This window comes from Anomaloglossus baeobatrachus, chromosome 3 (assembly GCF_048569485.1).
Source record: "Anomaloglossus baeobatrachus isolate aAnoBae1 chromosome 3, aAnoBae1.hap1, whole genome shotgun sequence".
In the NCBI taxonomy this organism is placed as follows: Eukaryota; Metazoa; Chordata; class Amphibia; order Anura; family Aromobatidae; genus Anomaloglossus; species Anomaloglossus baeobatrachus.
Genome location: NC_134355.1, coordinates 426,625,314 through 426,645,670, shown reverse-complemented (window position 1 = coordinate 426,645,670; position 20,357 = coordinate 426,625,314). Strand labels below are relative to the sequence as shown.

At 44.6% G+C, this 20,357-nt stretch overlaps 1 protein-coding gene across 1 annotated transcript in view; it reads left to right on the top strand.

Moving 5' to 3' along the window:
* The window catches only part of DVL3 (dishevelled segment polarity protein 3), a 153,476-nt gene that overhangs the window by 119,464 nt on the left and 13,655 nt on the right, over positions 1-20,357 (top strand). Inside the window, 6 exon segments of the mRNA XM_075341512.1 lie at positions 7,509-7,644; positions 13,568-13,661; positions 18,656-18,725; positions 18,821-18,960; positions 19,059-19,135; positions 20,035-20,102. Coding sequence (XP_075197627.1) covers positions 7,509-7,644; positions 13,568-13,661; positions 18,656-18,725; positions 18,821-18,960; positions 19,059-19,135; positions 20,035-20,102 — 585 coding nt within the window.

Below are 20,357 nucleotides of genomic sequence, written 5' to 3'. Positions count from 1 at the left end.
TGTCACATCGTTCCTCCTTACAAGCGGCCGTTAGAACCCTGGGATCTCAACAGGGTTCTGATGGTTCTTCAGAAACCACCATTCGAGCCAATGAGAGATATTTCCCTCTCACGACTTTCGCAGAAAGTGGTTTTTCTAGTAGCAGTCACTTCTCTTCGGAGAGTGTCTGAGCTAGCAGCATTGTCGTGCAAAGCCCCTTTCCTGGTGTTTCACCAGGACAAGGTGGTTCTACGTCCGGTTCCGGATTTTCTCCCTAAGGTGGTATCCTCCTTTCATCTTAATCAGGATATCTCCTTACCTTCTTTTTATCCTCATCCAGTTCACCAATGTGAAAAGGATTGGCACTTGTTAGATTGGGTGAGAGCACTCAGACTCTACATTTCTCGTACGGCGCCCCTGCGCCGCTCGGATGCACTCTTTGTCCTTGTCGCTGGCCAGCGTAAAGGGTCACAGGCTTCCAAATCAACCCTGGCTCGGTGGATCAAGGAGCCAATTATCGAAGCCTACCGTTCTGCTGGGCTTCCGGTTCCCTCAGGGCTGAAGGCCCATTCTACCAGAGCCGTGGGCGCGTCCTGGGCTTTGAGGCACCAGGCTACGGCTCAGCAGGTGTGTCAGGCGGCTACCTGGTCGAGCCTGCACACTTTCACGAAGCACTATCAGGTGCATACTTATGCTTCGGCGGATGCCAGCCTAGGTAGACGAGTCCTTCAGGCGGCGGTTGCCCACCTGTAGGAAGAGGCCGTTTTACGGCTCTATTATGAGGTATTATTTTACCCACCCAGGGACTGCTTTTGGACGTCCCAATTGTCTGGGTCTCCCAATAGAGCGACAAAGAAGAAGGGAATTTTGTTTACTTACCGTAAATTCCTTTTCTTCTAGCTCTAATTGGGAGACCCAGCGCCCGCCCCTGTTTTTTTGTGTACACATGTTGTTCATGTTGAATGGTTTCAGTTCTCCGATATTCCTTCGGATTGAAGTTACTTTTAACCAGTTTATAATTCTTTTTCCTCCTTCTTGCTTTTGCACCAAAACTGAGGAGCCCGTGGGAGCACGGGGGGTGTATAGGCAGAAGGGGAGGGGCTTAACACTTTTGAGTGTAATACTTTGTGCGGCCTCCGGAGGCATAGCCTGTACACCCAATTGTCTGGGTCTCCCAATTAGAGCTAGAAGAAAAGGAATTTACGGTAAGTAAACAAAATTCCCTTCTTTTTTCTAACTATAAGACGCACCGGTCCTTAAGATGCACCCTGGTTTTAGAGGAGAAAAATACATTTTTTAAGCAAAAATGTGGTCATGACACACTGTTATGGGGCGAGGGTCTGCTGCTGCCACAGTATGGAAGTAATTAAAAAAAAAACAAAAAACCTGCTTGCGGTTCCCCCAATTTTGATAACCAGCCAAGATAAAGTCTCACAGCTGGGGGCTGGTATTCTCAGGCTGGGGAGACTCACGTTTTTTGAGAGCCCCCAAGCCTAAAAATATCAGCCAGCAGCCGCCCAGAATTGCCGCATCCATTAGATGCGACAGTCCTGGGACTTTTCCCAGCTCATCCCGATTGTTCTGCTGCGGTGGCAATCTGAGTAATAAGGAGTTAATGGCAGCAGCCCATGGCTGCCACAAAGTCCTAGCTTAGTGATGGCGGGTGTCTGAGACACCCCCTCACCACTAAACTGTAGTGAAAGTAAATAAACATAAACACATAAAAATCCTTTTATTTGAAACAAAAAACACCTTCTTTCACCACTTTATTAACCCCTAAAACACCCAGGTCCGACGTAATCCACACGACGTCCCAAGATGCATCCAGCTGTGCTACATCTGACAATCACAGAGAGCGGCCATAGGAACACGACTGCTCTCTGTGAGTGTCAGACCGCAAGTGAAGTGAGCCACCGGATCAACGGTGACTTCAGCTGTTACTGCACATCATCTGACTGAAGTCACCGCGGATCTCGCGGTCACTTCAGACGCGGCCATATTTGCGGTAACAGGTGGAGGACTCCCGCTGGATACTCCCCCTTTCCTCGCTCCATGTAGCATGGTGTCTCCCTGTCTGTGCCAGCAGCAGCGCCGCGGGCCTGTGTGGAGCCGTGTGTACGTCGCTTATCGCGCTCAACACACAGCGAGCCGGCAGACAGGAGGACACCGCGATGCTGCAGGGAACAGTGACCGGTGAGTATTCTGTACTTATTCACTGCCCCCCGCGCTGATGATGGTGCACAGGGGGCAGTGAATATAGCCGCACATGATCACTCCAGGCTGTAGTTGCCAGGGGTGATCACACGGGCTGGCTCCCCCGCACATCATCCTGCCCACCTGTCAGCCCTTCATGTCTGCGAGATGATGGGTGGGATGATGGAGGTGCATATGAAATGAGTGGGCCCATGTGGTCACAGTAGTGCTGCTACAGCCTGCTCCTGCCTCTGATGACCCGCTCCACCACCTCCGCACCTGGCTTCACCCGCTCCACCACACCGCATCCATCGGACTAGAAGACGCACCCCCCACTTTCCTCCAAAATTATGGGGAAAAAGTGCGTCTTATAGTCTGAAAAATTCGGTATCCGTCATGCAATATAATCAAGGAGGGGTCTGGCTCCAGAATTATTCCATTTCATTAAGCATTATCTTCATTGTAAAAAACAAGGCGTCTTGAAATTGACATATTCCCACAGCGCCCTGATCTTAACATTTGAGTCTGGGGTTACATGGAGAAACGGAAGGATTTGCACAAGCCTACGAACACAAGATCAGTGGTTTGTTCCCAAAGATGTTTGGAATAAACTGCTTTCAAAACTATGTGCAAGTGTACTTATAACAATTGGTGCTGTTTTTGAAGTCACAGGTTGATAACGCCAAATATTTATATTTTTTTTTATTTCATTTTCTCTGTTGTTCACTCACTTTGCATTTTCCTAATTAATCAAAATAAACTTTTAAATACTTCTATTTTTGAAAGAAATCATATCCTGGATAAAGTACTCAAGTTATGAGGCCATGAAAACCCCTCTGATCAATATGATGGCATTTCCTAGCGATATGTAATCACATTTATATAACATGAAACACTATTTTAGGTTTTCCATTTGAGGATAACTAAAGGGAACCTATTAATGATTCAAAAGAACTCTGCAAGATGCCATGATAACTCTGTAAGGCTATGTGCCCACGTAAAATTAAACCTGCGGATTTATCTGTGGAAAATCTGCGGATTTTCCTATGGGACATGGGGAGTGCTGTGTCCATGCTGCGTATATGTGCGGCTGTGGAATATGCTGTGGATGTCCCGCAGCCGCACGTAACTGCATGTCAATTATTTCTGTGGAATTACCTGTGGAAATCCCGGCCCTCCACTATGGAGATAGAGGCCGGGACTTCCATAGGTAAGCTGCACGACTGCCCGCAGATAATTCACTGGAATCCCGCAGCTATCAATAGCGGATTCCGGCAAGCAGCTGCGGGAAACCTGCGGATATAGAGAACATATTCTTGCAGAATTTGTTTTATGGTGAAAAATCAATAGTATATTTGTGGTAGATCCTGACACCCCGGTTTCTCATGCAGATCACATTTTCAATTTTCCCCCAAGAACATTTCAAAGAAACAAAGGGCAACAATGTTTACCTGCCCAGGCCATAGAAACAAATGCTCTCACAGGGTGCAGCACAACCCCGTAGTAATAAAGATGGAGGCAACAGGTGCAAAACACTGATGGAGCAACCACTCACACACTGCCACTCCATGGAGGGAGTGATTGCTTAGTATTAAAATTGCACACAAATGGCTTGTATACGGCGCCGGTAACACATGTTTGTGCATGTTTCGTTTCAAAGTGTGCACTTTTGGGGACCATTCTGGAGCTTGTCAGTAAGGACAGATCAGTGTGGAGATATTGAAATACAATGGTAGCATGTTTAGTGGACATGTATTTGTGACTATTAGTGGTGTGCATGTATCACGGAGTCAAATTTCTAAACAACGATCTACCAATCAGGTACTAACATTTCCAATATATTCACCATGTGAAAGTGAACGAGGCTCAAAGAATGTTGAAGAGCAGACTTGATCCAGAATGTGAAGTTTGCATTCTTACCTAATGCTTACAAAAGCATTGCAATTCTTCCCACGACTCCTTATTCCAGTGAGTGTAGTAAGTTTATATTTAGACACTATATATAACATTTATGGATGTGGCATATCATCAAATGTTACATTATAAATGATCTTTTTAGGGTTTGTTTTTTTCCCCTGGGTCTTGAAGTTGATGTAAACTTAGGACAGACAGTCTAGCGAAGGCTGGATATACAAATTTAGCAAAGCTGCACAAGAGAGCTCTAATGTTTAGTAGCTGCTGAGAAGTACTGCAGATAAACTCTTAAGGCTGCTTTACATGGTACGACCAATTGTGCAATTTCACAATTGATCGTACCCGCCCCCGTCCTTTTTGCGTCATAGGCAAATCGCTGCCTGTGGCGCACAAAGTCGGTAACCCCCATCACACATACTTACCTCTCGTGCGACTACGCTGTGGGCGGCGAACGTCCACTTCCTGGAGTGGGAGGGACGTTTGGCGTCACAGCGACGTTACACGGCCGCCGGCCAATAGAAGTGGAGGGGCGGAGATGAGCAGGATGTAAACATCCCGTCCACCTCCTTCCTTCCACATAGAGCCGGCGGCTGACGCGGGAGGCAGGTACGCGATGTTCATCGCTCCCGTGGTGTCACATGTAGCGACGTGTGATGCCATGGTAACTGAACAACCGGCGCCCGATTTCAGAACCGATATTATGGAACCTATCGACCAGTACATGACTCACGATTTGTGAGCGATACTGCGTCGCTAGGAGGTGTCACACAGGCCAGCATCGCCAGTGATGCCGGATGTGCGTCACAAAAACCGTGACCCCGACGATCTATCGCACGATAGATTGTCTGGTGTAAAGCAGCCTTTAGGCCGGTTTCAGACGTCCGTGTTTAAACAAGTGCAAGCCACACGTACCGGTATGGTCGTCCGTGTGATGTCAGTGTTTGCATCCGTGTGACTGGTACTGGTAAAAAAATGCACAATACTAAAATGAATGTTGTGGTTTGTTTTTTTTTTTTTTTTTTTTTTTTTTTTTTTTGTGTAAAAGATGGGCAAAGCCTGAAAAATTATAGATCTAGAAAGAACAGATAAAATAGATGGATAGAACAGATAAGATAGAGAGAAAATAAGAGAACATATAAAATAGACAGAACATAATAGCTCAATAGATAGAGGTAGCTAGCTTGAGCAGCTGTTTTAAAGCATTTTAATTTATTAATAAAAAGTCGTGGGGTTCCCCCAATTTTCATATCCAGCACAGGAACAGCTGCGGGCTGCAACCCTCAGCTCTCTGCTGTAACTTAGCTGGTTATTAAAAATAGAAGGGATCCTATGCTTAATTTTTTTACATTTTTATATTAAAAAAAAAATTTACGTGGGGTCCCCTCCATTTTACTAAAACCAACCAAGATACAGCAGACAACTGGGGGCTGATATTATTAGGGTGTGAAGGCCATGGTAATTTGGCCCTTTCCAGCCTAACAATAGCAGCCCACATCCATTAGATGCGCCAATTTTGCTGCTGGACCCAGCTCTTCTCGTTGCCCTGGTGTGGTGGCAAACTGGGTAATATCTTTGGGGTTGATTGATGCCAGCCCCAGCCCGAAGGGCGCGCAATCACTCGTTTGTATTAATATTGACATCTGTCTCATCAACATATTTGCTATTTATATTTCAGACTTTGTCCAAGATATTTGATGTACATATTCAACATTGTACAACATATACAAAATGAATCTACCGTATTTTTCGGACTATAAGACGCACTTTTTTCCCCACAAGTGTTGGGGGAAAGTGGGGGGTGCGTCTTATAGTCTGTATGTAGGGCTGCGGGGAATGAGGGTGCTGCGGTGGAGTGGGTCATTGGGGGCATGAGCAGGCTGTAGCAGCCTGCCATGACGACGTGGACTCGCTTATTTAATATGCACGCCCATCACCCCGCCCATCTCTCAGCGCTGAAGCCGGCGCTGACAGGTGGGCGGGGAATGCGTGCATATTAAACAGCCTGCCCACATGATCACCCCTGGCAACTACAGCCTGGAGTGATCTTGTGCGGCTGTATTCACTGCCCCCCGCGCATCATCAGCACGGTGTGCAGTGAATCAGTACACTCATCGGCCACGATCCCTGCAGCAGCGCGATGTCCTCCTGTCTGTGTCGGCGGCGGCTGCGTGGAGACTAGCGGTGCGGTGCACGCAGTGATGTAATCGCTGTGCGCACGTGTCCCACGCAGCTGCCGCCGGTACAGACTGGAGGACATCGCGATTCTGCAGGGATCGTGGCCGGCTCCACACTCCAGCGGCGGCGCTGCTGACACAGACGGAGGAGGAGCAATGCTGCAGGGAGTGAGGTATTTATTTTTTTTTATGTGCCACAGGATGCGGGCCGTATAGCAGGATTGGGGGTATATGATGAGCAGGATGGGGCTGTATGATGAGCAGGATGGGGCTGTATGATGAGCAGGATGGGGCTGTATGATGAGCAGGATGGGGCTGTATGATGAGCAGGATGGGGCTGTATGATGAGCAGGATGGGGCCATATGCCAGGAGGGGTTATATAGCAGGATGCGGCCATATGCCAGGATGACGGTATATAGCAGGATGGGGGGGGGGGGGGGGGGGCCATGCCAGGATGAGGGACATATACTGTATATACAAGGCAGGAGGATCATTACCAGGCTGGGGTACCTTAGTGGAGAATTTGGGGACATTACCCCCATAACAGTGTCAGCAGCAGATCCTGACCCCATAAGTGTGTCATGACCACATTTTCTGCTTAAAATGTTTTCCTCCTCTAAAACCAGGGTGCGTCTTATAGTCCAAAAAATACGGTATATAGGCTAGTACAACCTGATATTACTTAACTTTTTTGGGAGTAACCACCTGCTCCTCTTAACCTGTCATTATTATACTCTGATTTTGTTTGTTTTTTTTTCTCTCCAAATAAAGATGTGTTTTTTTGTTTTTGTCTTCTGGGGTATATGTATTCCCTTTTAGGTATTGCTTCAGTGCTTGTTGATTAACCCCCACACACATTCATAGACCCCGTTTTTTTGTAATCTTATAGTTTAGACCTGGACAACCTCTTTTAACAGATCTATCAGTAGGTTTTTGCTACCCAATCTGGTGCAGCATGATGTAGGGGCAGATACATTCATTCCAGCACTGTCACTTACAGGGCTGCTTTTTGCAGGTTTAATAGCAATCACTGTTTTATCTGCTGCAGACATGCCAAGGAAAAAATCTGGTAGACTAATAAAAATACAATATTGAGTGTAAATGACAATTATATTTCCTGAAATACAAATTCCTATCCTTACTGCCGGATTTTCAAATGAGGCTTCTTAAACAGAATCTTAATCCTTTGTAGGTTGTTAGAAAATGTTTTTCCTTTTTTATTCTAAATCTTTATTTTTCTATGGTAGCTCCCAGACTCAATGGCACATCTAAGATGGAGAGGCGCAGGGACACCGGAGGATACGAGAGCTCGTCCACCCTAATGAGCAGTGAGCTGGACTCTACTAGCTTCTTTGATTCTGACGAGGATGATTCTACGAGCAGGTATGTAGAAATTCAGGAGTGGAATGTGACAGGAATGAAAGACCAATAAAGGCACCTGTCACCAGGTTTTCCCAATATAAAGTACGGCCACCATCTTTTATAGCTGTTTTACAGCATTCTAGTAAGCTGTATGTATGTCCCCAATCCCCTTTTGCATAGTAGAATAAAAACTACTGTACCCATAGATCGCGGTTGAGTCTCCCAATCTCGCCCCTTAGGGCAGGACAATCTTCTGAAGTGCACATGCGCCAGCTTTACTTCCGCATCATCGGCACTCATTGGCCCTCCCCAGACTATGCGCATTACAGTACTTTGCTTAGCCACCAGTGATTGAAAGACTCTGTGTAGATGATGTAGGACGTCTCATCAACATTTTGAAGGGAAGCAGACCAGTGATTGTATGAAGAGCAGAGACCCTGGATCAAGACTAGATACAGTGGAACCTCTGTTTACAAGTAACTTGGTGTGCGAGTATTTCGCTATACGAGCAAAGCTTACTGTAAATTTGTAACTCAGTTTACGAGCAAGCTTTGCTGTACGAGCAAATACTCACTGCACACACCTCCGGTTCCATACTTTCACCGCGCTCTGACCCGCTCTTGCAGTCCACACAAACACACACGCACATATTATGCTCACCTTACCTTCCGTTCCATCGTCTGTCTCCTGCTTCTTGTAGTCCGCCAGTACAGGATGTGTATCTAGTAACCATTGGGACGATGGAGGAACTTGCGCTGTGAGCCGCTTCTCAAAGGCAGCGCACTGAACAATCAGAGGAAAGCGGCTCGTGCCTTTGACGTCAGCTCTCTGGCAGCGGAAGCTTTGGCATCGGTTGCAATGGTTACCCGATACACATCCTGTACCTGCGAACTACAAGAACTATAAGGCCGGCAATGGAACTGAAGGTAAGGTGAGCATAATGTGTGTGCGTGAGCATGTATGTACGTGTGTGGAACCGCACAATAGGGACCAGGATGGGACATTGAACAAGTTGTGTAACGAATTGTCTGAGCTTGAATTATTTCCTATGGGAAATTTTGCTTTGCTAGACGAGTAACTTGTTTTAGAAGCACACTCCCAGAACGGATTGTTCTCGTAAGTAAAGGCTCCACTGTATGCCCATCAGACCTGACAGTTGTCTATGGGTATAATAAAAAGTCTCTCTTGTGCTCTGCTGAGGGGATTGGGGACATGCATTCAGCTTACTTAGAATGCTGTAAAAGGTGGTGGCCAAACTTCATATTGAGAACCTGGTATTGAGTAGCAATATTGTCTGCAGTCTTAAATCAAGTTTGTCGTAGCCATACAAATGGAAGTGATAGAAAACTGTCCTTTGGATTTGAATACATTTGGAAACATTGATGCTAGTTCTACAGAGGAAAGGAAATCTGGAACCAAAGCAGACATGCCAGTCCTGCATCTTGGGGATCTAATGGGGCAAGGGTGGCCCAATCAGTCAAACCCTGCTGTGCAGATCCTGAAACTGGACGCTTTCCTTCCATCCCCAGCATTCAGGGCTAGACGGTTTTTACCATTTTGAGTTAATTACACTTAGAAAACGCAACCATAACGCTGCAAAAACAATATCACTTATTTTTATTTTCTTTTTTTCAGAAACTTTTAGTTTTAATTCCACAAAACAGTAAATATATTTGGAATTCCTGTAATTGTTAGAACCCTTAAAATAAACTGAACACTTACATGCCACACTGGAACTTATAAATATATAAAGGAGGGAACACGTTTGTTGTTTTGCTTTTTAAATCCGGTTAGTCCCACCAATCCCAGAGATATACCTTCGGCTTGGGACAGCTCATAGAGTCCCACGGCTTCCAGTATCATCTCTATGCCGATGACACACAGATCTACCTCTCTGGACCTGACATTACCTCTCTACTAACCAAAATACCACAATGTCTGTCTGCTATTTCATCCTTCTTCTCTGCACGATTCCTAAAACTTAACATGGACAAAACAGAGTTTATTGTCTTTCCTCCTCCTCACTCACCTCCTCCAACAAGCCTTTCCATCAAACTTGATGGTTGCTCACTCACCCCAGTCTCACAAGCTCGTTGCCTTGGAGTAACCCTCGACTCTGCTCTATCCTTCAAGCCACACATCCAAGCCCTCTTCAACTCATGCCGATTACAACTCAAAAATATCTCCCGGATCCGTGCTTTCCTTAACCAAGAATCTTCAAAAACATTAGTGCATGCCCTAATCATCTCCCGCCTCGACTACTGCAACCTCCTGCTCTCTGGCCTCCCTTCCAACACTCTTGCACCCCTCCAATCTATCCTAAACTCTGCAGCCCGCTTAATCCACCTCTCCCCTCGCTACTCCCCAGCCTCGCCACTCTGCCAATCCCTTCACTGGCTTCCCATCGCCCAACGACTCCAGTTCAAAACATTAACCATGACATACAAAGCCATGCACAACCTGTCTCCTCCCTACATCTGTGACCTAGTCTCCCGGTACCTACCTGCACGCAACCTTAGATCCTCACAAGATCTCCTTCTCTGCTCCTCTCTTATTTCCTCTTCCCACAATCGTGTACAAGATTTCTCCCGTGCATCCCCCATACTCTGGAACGCTCTACCTCAGCACATCAGACTCTCCACTACCGTGGAAAGCTTCAAGAGGAACCTCAAGACCCACCTCTTCCAACAAGCCTACAACCTACAATAGCCCTCAGCCCAGTAGACCACTGCGCAACCAGCTCTGTCCTCACCTATTGTACCATCACCCATTCCCTGTAGACTGTGAGCCCTCGCGGGCAGGGTCCTCTCTCCTCATATACCAGTCTGTCTTGTACTGTTAATGATTGTTGTACGTATACCCTCTTTCACTTGTAAAGCGCCATGGAATAAATGGCGCTATAATAATAAATAATAATAATAATAATAATAATCTGCGAGATCGCCGATCACTAGTAAACTGTTTGTTTTTTTTTTATTTTACATGCTGCCATCTAGGGAAAAAAAATCTGAAAATTATAACTGCACATAGCACTATTTATGAGTATAACTACATAATGATTTTACTGACTATAAAGTCGAACATTTTAAAACTTATTCCTGCAAAGTGTACTAAAAGAGGTAAAAGCCGTTTCCAGTGTAGGACTTAGTAGCTACTATGTCAGATTTGCTTGTATGGAGCAACCAGAAGCTGGCGGACATCTGCCTGTAACACCATCCAATGGGGCTTGCTCCAGTCAGGCACAACTTACCTGCCTGTTGGTGCTTAGGCACTTTTTTTTTTTTTTTAAGTTTCAGATATACCCTTTTAGGCCTAAGACACACATCTGTCCCACCGGTACGTGTTTGGCATTTTTTTCACGTACCGGCGGCACGGAGACACGTGGACCTATGTTTTCATTGTTTGGACACAAGTAAGTATTTTGGAACGGAACATGTGTCCGTTCCGTACTTACGTGCGTCCGTGATTTTCTCACGCTGACATGTCCATGTATTCTCCGGCAGCACGGGTGTCACACGGCCCGCACCAGTACCACACGGATGTAGTGTGGATGCGGTTCTGTGTGACACGCGCCGGAGAACACGTGTCATTTAATTTAAAAATAAAAAAACACATACTCACCTCCACCAGCCCCGCAGATTCTTCCGCTGCAAAATCTTCCTGCCGGCTGCTGTCACGGGCGTTAATCTGCGCTCGGCCGGAAGCAGCGTCAGCGGGGAGTGGGTGGGGCTGGAGCCGAAGATCAGTACCCTGGACAACAGCGTGGACCACGTGAGTATGCAAATTGCCTATTCTCCGTGTGCTATCGCGGATAGCACACGGAGAACACACGTGGACCGCACATACTCGATACACGCACTTACCACACGCAACACGCAGGGAAAATACGTGTCTCGTGGCACGTGCGTGTTTTTAACGGATGTGTGTTGGAGGCCTCAGTAAGTTTAATCAATCAAAAAGTGTAAAACAAAGGGTAAAATCCTGCAAAACGTAAGAAAAGAAAAATGAACATGCTTCGTATTTCTACATGGGTAATTACCCAAACTAATAAAATATTTCACATAAAGTGAATGTCAAAATGAAAAAGCCAAACCAAAAACACTAGAACTGGCATACTTGTCTCTATAAAAAGCGATCTAAGCGTCCTACCGCAAGTCAATAAAAACATTAGTTCCCCACAATAAAAGCCCTCACACAGATCCATTGACAGAATAATACAAAAAATTAGGTTATTTTTATCACAAACTGAACATTATAAAAACAAAACTGAGAAAATGAAGTTGGAATTGCATTTTGTTGCTTCAGTTTTACTGCACTTGGAATGTTTCTCCTATTCCTCCAGTACACCACAGTATCTTAAAGTGAAAGGAGGCTTCACAACTACATGTCCTGTAGAAAAAAATCTCTCTTGGAAGAAGGGGAGAAAAATTCAGTGCAAATCTTAAATCACCTTTTTAGGTGATGTACACAAGTTGAGTATTTGGTGAGGGGTTTTTTTTCCCCCCTCAGTATTTATAAGCCCAAACCAAGAGTGGAACAATGAGAGGAAAAGTGGAATAGAAACACGTCACCACTTCTGGATATATTACCCACTCCTGGTTTTAGCTGACAAGTATGGAGGTAAAAAAACCTCACCAAATACTCAGTGTGTGCACGAGGCCTTAAAGGTGCGTGCCCATGATCAATGTTCACAGCGTTTTGGATGTAGCATGCTTCAGCTGCTTCCAAAATGCTGGGATATACAGTACAAGCACAGTGGATGGATTTCTAGAAATCCCGTGCCCAAGAGCATGTTTTTCCCACAGAAAATACTGACCTCCAGTGCGACTTTACAAGCTGTAGCATGTCAATTGTTTGCTGCAGAGTCGCAAGTGTCCACCAAGGGAGAATACAAGCGAAAGACCGCAGCGCCCCGAACCCTGATCGAGGGCATGAGCATCTGCGGTCTCCAGTGTTCTCCTATGAAGGAGTCTCATGGTCCCGCAGGTCAGGACCCGCTGAGTCCAGGACGCACAGAGCCCTAATTGTGTGCACGTACCCTAAGAGGTTTAAGTTTAATTATGTTCATGTACATTTCTTAAAATGTTTCTGGCCAGTTGTACAATTTTACATGTATTGGTCATATTTACAAACATTTGCAATGTCAAATTTGGAACATTTAAGCCCACCCCTAGTAACAAGAGACCACTCTAAAACATACAGGACCATACACTTTTTAGGTTTGCCTAAATCCTGTCTCTTTCACAGTTCAAAATTGACTGTTGGCAGGTATGGTATTTGAGTGTTCCCAATTGGCTCAATCTAGGAATGATGTTGGTAGTAGCACAGAATGTCCTCCCTCTCCAGAAGATGTGGGCACACATTGGTTGTGATCTTTTCACGTCGCTAACATTGGGGCAGCACATTAATTTGCGCAGCTAGTTATGTGCTTAGTGAGAGCTGTGCCAGAATGGGTGTGCGCCCCCTGGTGGCGCTTGTAGCAGGACTTATGTAATGAGCCTCTATGGCTTTATAAAGAGAGGCTATGAAATTGGTTCTCTCAAACAAAAAATATGCATCCCATACTCTCTGAAGATCTGTATTCAATGATCGCATTATGCATCAGATCTTTATATACTAAAGAGATTTTCTGCACGTAAATCTCAGGGTTATGGGGTATGTGTTTTGGGTTTTTTTGTTGTCCACTACTTACATCATCAACCTCTTTGACATCCCACCCCCCAAAAAAAAACCCAGGGTTAGTACTCAGTGCTAGTTAATGTGTATATTGGGTGAAACTGGTCACACTAGGAAGATACCTGATCCAACCCCCAGATAAGTGTTGGCTCCATATCCTTTTCTCTCTAAAGACACGTGTTGCCTGTTTGACCAATCTGAATAGATGTACAGTGGAAAAAGGCTACACACCACTGTTAAAATGCCTATAATATTTTTGTTATTGCAGGTTCAGCAATTCCACAGAGCAGAGCAGTGCATCTCGTCTAATGAGGAGACATAAGAGACGACGAAGAAAACCAAAAGCCCCTCGCGTTGAGCGGGTAAGGAGAACATGTGCACTAGTGGTTACATGAGCACTTATGGGAAACGACAGTGATTACTCATCTGAAGGACCACTATTGATATCTGGGAACAACACCAATTCCTTAACCATACCATGACTGCTTGGAAATAGAATACTTAGTGGCCTGCTGCTGTTCTACAGTGGCCATGAACGCAATACATGACCAGTCTGCATAGACTGTTTGATGTAAAGGAAAACTGCACATAGTTGAACTCTTAACAAAATGATGATCTATCGCTCTGTCAGCAACTATTAATGCTACCTTCACTGCCATTGTAAGAACCTGTGACGTTCTATAGTGTCATGGAGCTGTCCACATGTTCGTGAACACTAAATGTTATTTGTCGTATCTGACATTGACTACATTGGATCGTATATTTAAGTTTTTCTGTATAGATTTTTATTTAGGGAATTGAATCAGATGCTCACTTATGTTGGTCAGTGAATATTTACTGGTGTTTATTTTTTTGTTTTTTGTTTTTTTTTTTTAAACAAAAAAAAAATCTTGTTAAAATGCGAGCATCTTGTAGTTCAGATGATGTAGCTTACGGAGAGGAGCACCCTTCCCAGTCACTGAGACAACTGGTCTCTTCTCCTGCCGTACACACAAATATATGATCAGTGCGGGGACGAAAGCTACCATAACCTGCACACATCACTGAAGCTATATGTTTTTGGGTAGGGATGAGTGGAAACGTGGAAGTTCGTATTTGCCAGGTTCTGCCTGACGTTAGTTAAAAATTCAGTCCAGTACCCGGATTTGACACGAACTGGACTCCGAACCCCACATAAGTCAATGGGGACCCAAACTTTGGGGCTGTAAAATGGTCATAGTTTTTTTGTGTTTTTGTTTTTTTCTGTTTTAAATAGCACAGGCTGCAAAGAGACTAGCAAAGCACCAGAACTGGTGCATCTGATGTGCTGCGCCACTTCTGTCTATTTTTATGCTGGGAAGGGCCAAATATCCATGAGCCTTACCAATCTGATAATGACTGCCCACAGCGGTCTGCTTTACCTTGTCTGCCTTTAAACAAGCTTTATATTTTTCATCCGAACCGCTTCCATGCAAAGTCAGTGTTGGCATTCAAGCCCCGGATACGAAGTGTTCGTTACGAACCCTAAACTTTACCAATTGGGTTCACTCATCCATAGTCCTGAGTTGTTGAGAACCTGAAAAATCTTTCACCTGCCTAGCTGAAGGATCTTTCAGGTCATCTGATCCGCCAAATGTCTGGAAGATACTTTAAACCATAGTAATGTATCGTGTGGTGGTTTGATGGAGCGAAGTGCTTTGTAGTGGAGCTGTGTGTGTTTTAGGGTTCTATCTGAGCGCTTTGTAGATGAGGTGTCTTTGTGTGTCTCTGTGTGTCTCTGTGTGTCTCTGTGTGTCTCTGTGTGTCTCTGTGTGTCTCTGTGTGTCTGTGTGTGTCTGTGTGTCTCTGTGTGTCTGTGTGTGTCTGTGTGTGTGTCTGTGTGTGTGTCTGTGTGTGTGTCTGTGTGTGTGTCTGTGTGTGTGTCTGTGTGTGTGTCTGTGTGTGTGTCTGTGTGTGTGTCTGTGTGTGTGTCTGTGTGTGTGTCTGTGTGTGTGTCTGTGTGTGTGTCTGTGTGTGTGTCTGTGTGTGTGTCTGTGTGTGTGTCTGTGTGTGTGTCTGTGTGTGTGTCTGTGTGTGTGTCTGTGTGTGTCTGTGTGTGTGGTCCTATCTGAGCGGAGTGGATATTTTGTTGATATAGTGAAGCTGTGCGTATATTGAACATGCTGCAGTGATCTGTATAATTAAAGAGGTGGTTCACTACTCTGCAATAGTGACCACATCTCTGTAAAACAGAAAGGTAATGCTTTTACTAAATACATTGATCAACCAATTCTGCCTGGAGCGGCGCTATTGTGCTCTGCTTGTCCTCATGAAGTACATGGGTAAGGATGGTTGACCTCGGGGAGATCAACATCCAACACCGCGGGACACAATCACGTGCTTCTTTCTTTTTTTTTTTTTTTTTTTTTTTTTTTAAATCATTAGGGATCAATACAGAGAGTATTTCACTTTTCATATAACTGATAACAATAAACAGATAAACACATGTGATTTATAAATCAGGTTCTTTCTCTGCATATATGTAAATATAATAATAGAGTTCTCAAATCATAATTATATTATATAGCTTGAGCCTACAAACCTCGTGGCTCTACAAATAAACAAAACTTAAATTATGCAATAATGCCTCAGACTAACAGAAGCGCCTCCTCCATCAGCCGTGTCGCTCCACATCATATTGCTATACTCTCCTGCTCCTCCCTCTCCGCGCAGTCATCCATGAAACCATTCCAGTCCTCTCTCACCTCTTCATTCAAAGTCCACTTCGTCACAGAAAAAACTAGTTTTAATTCCCTTCCTCACACATGCCATCACTGCAGGCACAACAGTAACCGGTCCAGCATTGCATCCCGAACCAGTGCACTAGAGGGTAGGCCCGGCAACTCCATCCATGGCCGCCAAATGCTGTAAAACTTTTTCAATGGTTTTCTTTTTAAATAAACTCCCCTTTCCAAACTTATGACGTTATTTAATTTGTTTTTGAGCTCTGGTAATGTTGGTGGTAGAGGGTCTAACCAGTGATATGCAAGTAGCTTTCTTGCTTGGTACAAGATACGTGCTATTCCCAGGGCTGTTGGAGAATCCGGATCCACTTCTCCTTCCCACAGACTCAACAGGCACAGGCGGGGCGACGGTTGTATTGTGATATGATATATTTGATCTATAAATCCCAGGGTTTGGTTCCAGAAATCACCAATGTGTCCACACTCCCACATAACATGCATCAAATGGGCATCATCCTGTCCACACCTAACACACTGTGTGTTTGGTCTGAGTCCCATCTTAAATAGTAGACTGGGAGTTTTATATACCCTGTGGATGAGATATATTTGAAACAGCTTTTGGCACTCCGATACCGCCAGTTTAGGAACTTGTTCCAATATATCAGACCACTGGCCTTCAGTCAGGGGACCGACGTCTCGTTCCCATTTGCTTTTAACAATCAATGGATGTGTTTCCAGATGGGCAGGTAGTAATTTTTTATATAATTCCAAAATAAGACCCTTAGAGGACTCAGATGTAAGCAGCCTATGTAATGTTTGATTGTGTCACTGTTACCGGATTTGTCCTCCCCTGTCTTTCCAGTGCGTGTCTCAGCTGCAAATACTGATAAAAGAAGACATGCGGAAGGTGAAACTCCGTTCTCAGTTGTTCAAAGCTTTTAAGAGTATTATTTTGTAGTACTTGTGACACTAAATGGATCCCTTTTTATCTTCCCATCCTCTGAACCCTACTAATTTTTTAATTTCTGGCAAGTCGGGGTTCTGCCACAGTGGCCAGAGCTCTGTAGGTCCGCTTATCCCCAAAAGAGACTTACCCCTGTCCCACACCCGGAATATCATAGCCAGTGTGGGATATCGTGCCCCATTTATCTGTCTTTGTCCCACATCCAACCGGCAACCTGGGTGCTTCCATACTGATCCCTCTCTCACTATATCACCACTGGTATCATACCCTCCTTCTTTGCCCCAACCCCTCAGATGTTGCATCTGGGAGGCTATATAGTGTATATATATGGGTTTGGTACCGCCAGTCCTCCCTCCTCCTTTCCCCGCTGTAGCACTTACAGTCGAATCCTAGCTTGCTTTTTCTTCCAAATAAGTTCCCGGAATATTGTATTAATTTTTACAAAAAATTCCCTACATATCCACACTGGAGAATTATGTATAAGGTATAGTAATTGTGGCATCATTACCATTTTAATTAAATTGGATCTGCCGATATTTGATAGCGGCAAACGGCACCAGGTATGCACTTTTGCTCTGAATCGCTGTAACAGGGGTTCCAGATTTAGGGCCTGGAAATCCTTCGGGATTGGGCTGACAATTACTCCCAGATATTTAAACTCCCGGACCACAGGAACTGGAATCTGTAAGTCCGAACAGTTCCCCGGAAGGGGGTCCAACGGCATTAAAGCCGACGTGGACCACAATCACGTGCTTCTCACCGCAGTAACACAACAACAACCACGGGAAGGGCAGTCTCCAGTCAAGGAAACCACCTGTACCAAAACATGGTATCCATCCACAGACAGCTGTTTTGGTGTATTGCCCCTCATCAGTGTGGAGTAGGAAACTGGCTAGTGGGAGCAATGCCTAGTAGACAACTACATAGGTAAGGATGGTTGACCTCGGGGAGATAAACATCCAACACCGCGGAGACACCATGTGTTTCTCAACGCAGTGACACTAGAACAAGGCCCCTGGGAAAATATGCAAAACAAGTATGCTGCGGAGACACAATCACTCCCTCATGGAGTCCACCATAGAAGTGCTGTATAGCACGAAACGGCCGTCGTCCTAAGGTGACCCGCACCCAGCTCTCCTCTTGCCTTTTATATGCACCTTTTGGAACCAATAAAAGAATCTGTTTTTCTGGAAATCGGATGGTATATGCCGTTGATTCTCTACATTCCTTGATGATATAATGAGACTTTGATTCTTATTTCAACGTGCACCCACGACCAGTGCTACATGGGAAAATAACCTGATCTGACCACCTCCTTTCTGGCATTAATGCGAGGCGCAGTGTGGTGGTGCGAGACCTTTTCTTCTTATTGTGAGTAAATGGAGTTATTGAGTGTCCATGGCTCCCACATCTCAAGCCTGTATTTCCCTGGACCAGCTAAAGTAAACCAATCTGAGATAGTAGTACAATGTGAAAAATCACCGGCTGCAGCATTGATGTGTCCTACGTCATACTTCAGCCAGTGATTGTTTTCTGTGGCCGAGTGACCCTGCAGTGACCACAGGAAGTAGTGAGAGTCCCGGTGCCCTATACCAGCAAGCATTGTGTGCTGCACAAGTGTAAAGGTTGTGGGGGATGACAGAAAACTCTTTAGAAAATGTCTTATATGACACCTCTTTTTATCTTTCAGTCCTCTTCATTCAGCAGTATAACCGACTCCACCATGTCTCTGAATATAATCACCGTCACGCTAAACATGGGTGAGTGTCCAAGCTAATCATCCTGAAGCGTTTCTCACTTTTCCTCGAAGATCTGTTTTGATCACTTTGTCCTGTGTTTTCTTATATTACATTAGAAAAATACAACTTCTTGGGCATCAGCATTGTTGGCCAGAGTAACGAGCGCGGGGACGGAGGAATATACATTGGGTCTATCATGAAAGGAGGAGCAGTGGCGGCTGACGGCAGAATTGAACCAGGCGATATGTTACTGCAGGTGCTTACCTGGATTTGGGAAAGGTTTAGTAGGGGACAGACTGCACATTATGCCATTTACCCATATGTCTGTACATTTTTAACACATTAATTTTTCAGGTCAATGACATAAATTTTGAGAACATGAGCAATGATGATGCCGTGAGAGTCCTTAGGGAAATCGTGCACAAGCCAGGGTAAGCCCATTATCGTAAAAATGTAGTCCTGTACCAGAATTTGCCAGTGTTGTATGTTAATAAAAACCTACAGTGGGAAAATAAGTATTTGATACACTGCCAGTTTTGCAGGTTTATTGTAGGCACACTTCAACTGTATTACATAGATCAGACATCTCCTGTAGTTCTTGACTAAGGTTGCACACACTGCAGCTGGGATTTTGGCCCACTCCTACATACAGATCTTCTCTTTTCAGCAGCCATAAATAAATCATCCAGCTTTAGTCATGTGGATATCGAATATATGTAGGGTTTCTTTTTTATTGTGTTTAATAAGGAAGTGCCAACTTGGTGGCAGGTTCCCTTCAAAACTACTTTTGTGAAATTGACACTTGTCGACTGCTCTTGGCCAATGATTTTCAGCTGTATAGCTTCCAAAATAGTTTTTATTTCTTTTTTTTGTTTTTACGTTCCATCGAAATACCGTTTTCTTCTTTCATTGTATTATGAGCATTCTTTAACAGTAAAACACTAAGAAGGATTCTCTCACTGAACAAGGGCTTTATCCTGAAAGGGGTTTTCCAGTAAATATCTTTTCCATCCCCTTTTGGTTTCTATTAGTTTAAAATATTAAACTCAAGTATAACTCGTCCTTCCCAAGTCTAGCTGTCTACATAGGCAGATCCGTTAAGTCCAGTAATTGGCTGTAGCGGTTGCGTACACTGTAGTCATGAAATATCAGTGCTGCAGTCTGTCATCAAAGATAGTTATTACAGGAAACCTGCGCACTGTAAATAGCCTTAGAAGATCAGGATTGCAGGTACCCTTGTATACACTTTAGAGGCTTTTAAATAGTTTAATTTAGTATGCTGAATTACCCCAACTAGCATAAGCAATCTCTCATCTTTCTTCTTTTGCAGGCCCATTACACTTACTGTTGCGAAGTGTTGGGATCCCTCTCCTCGTGGTTGCTTTACATTACCAAGAAGTAAGTTCCAAGGACTAACAGTAACTCAGAACTTCTCACCCAACAGGTTCACAATTCCATACTGATTAACCCCTTTCTACATCTTTATAGTGGTGGGCGCTTTGTTTTTCCAGCTTTTCTGCATAGTGTAGATTTAAATGGAATCTGGTGGTAAGATCAGTCCACCCCAAAACACATCTATGTGCAGACAGGTATTTTAAAGCTTTGACACCATTATACCTTCTATATGTTGCCACATTCCTGAGCATTTGTTTT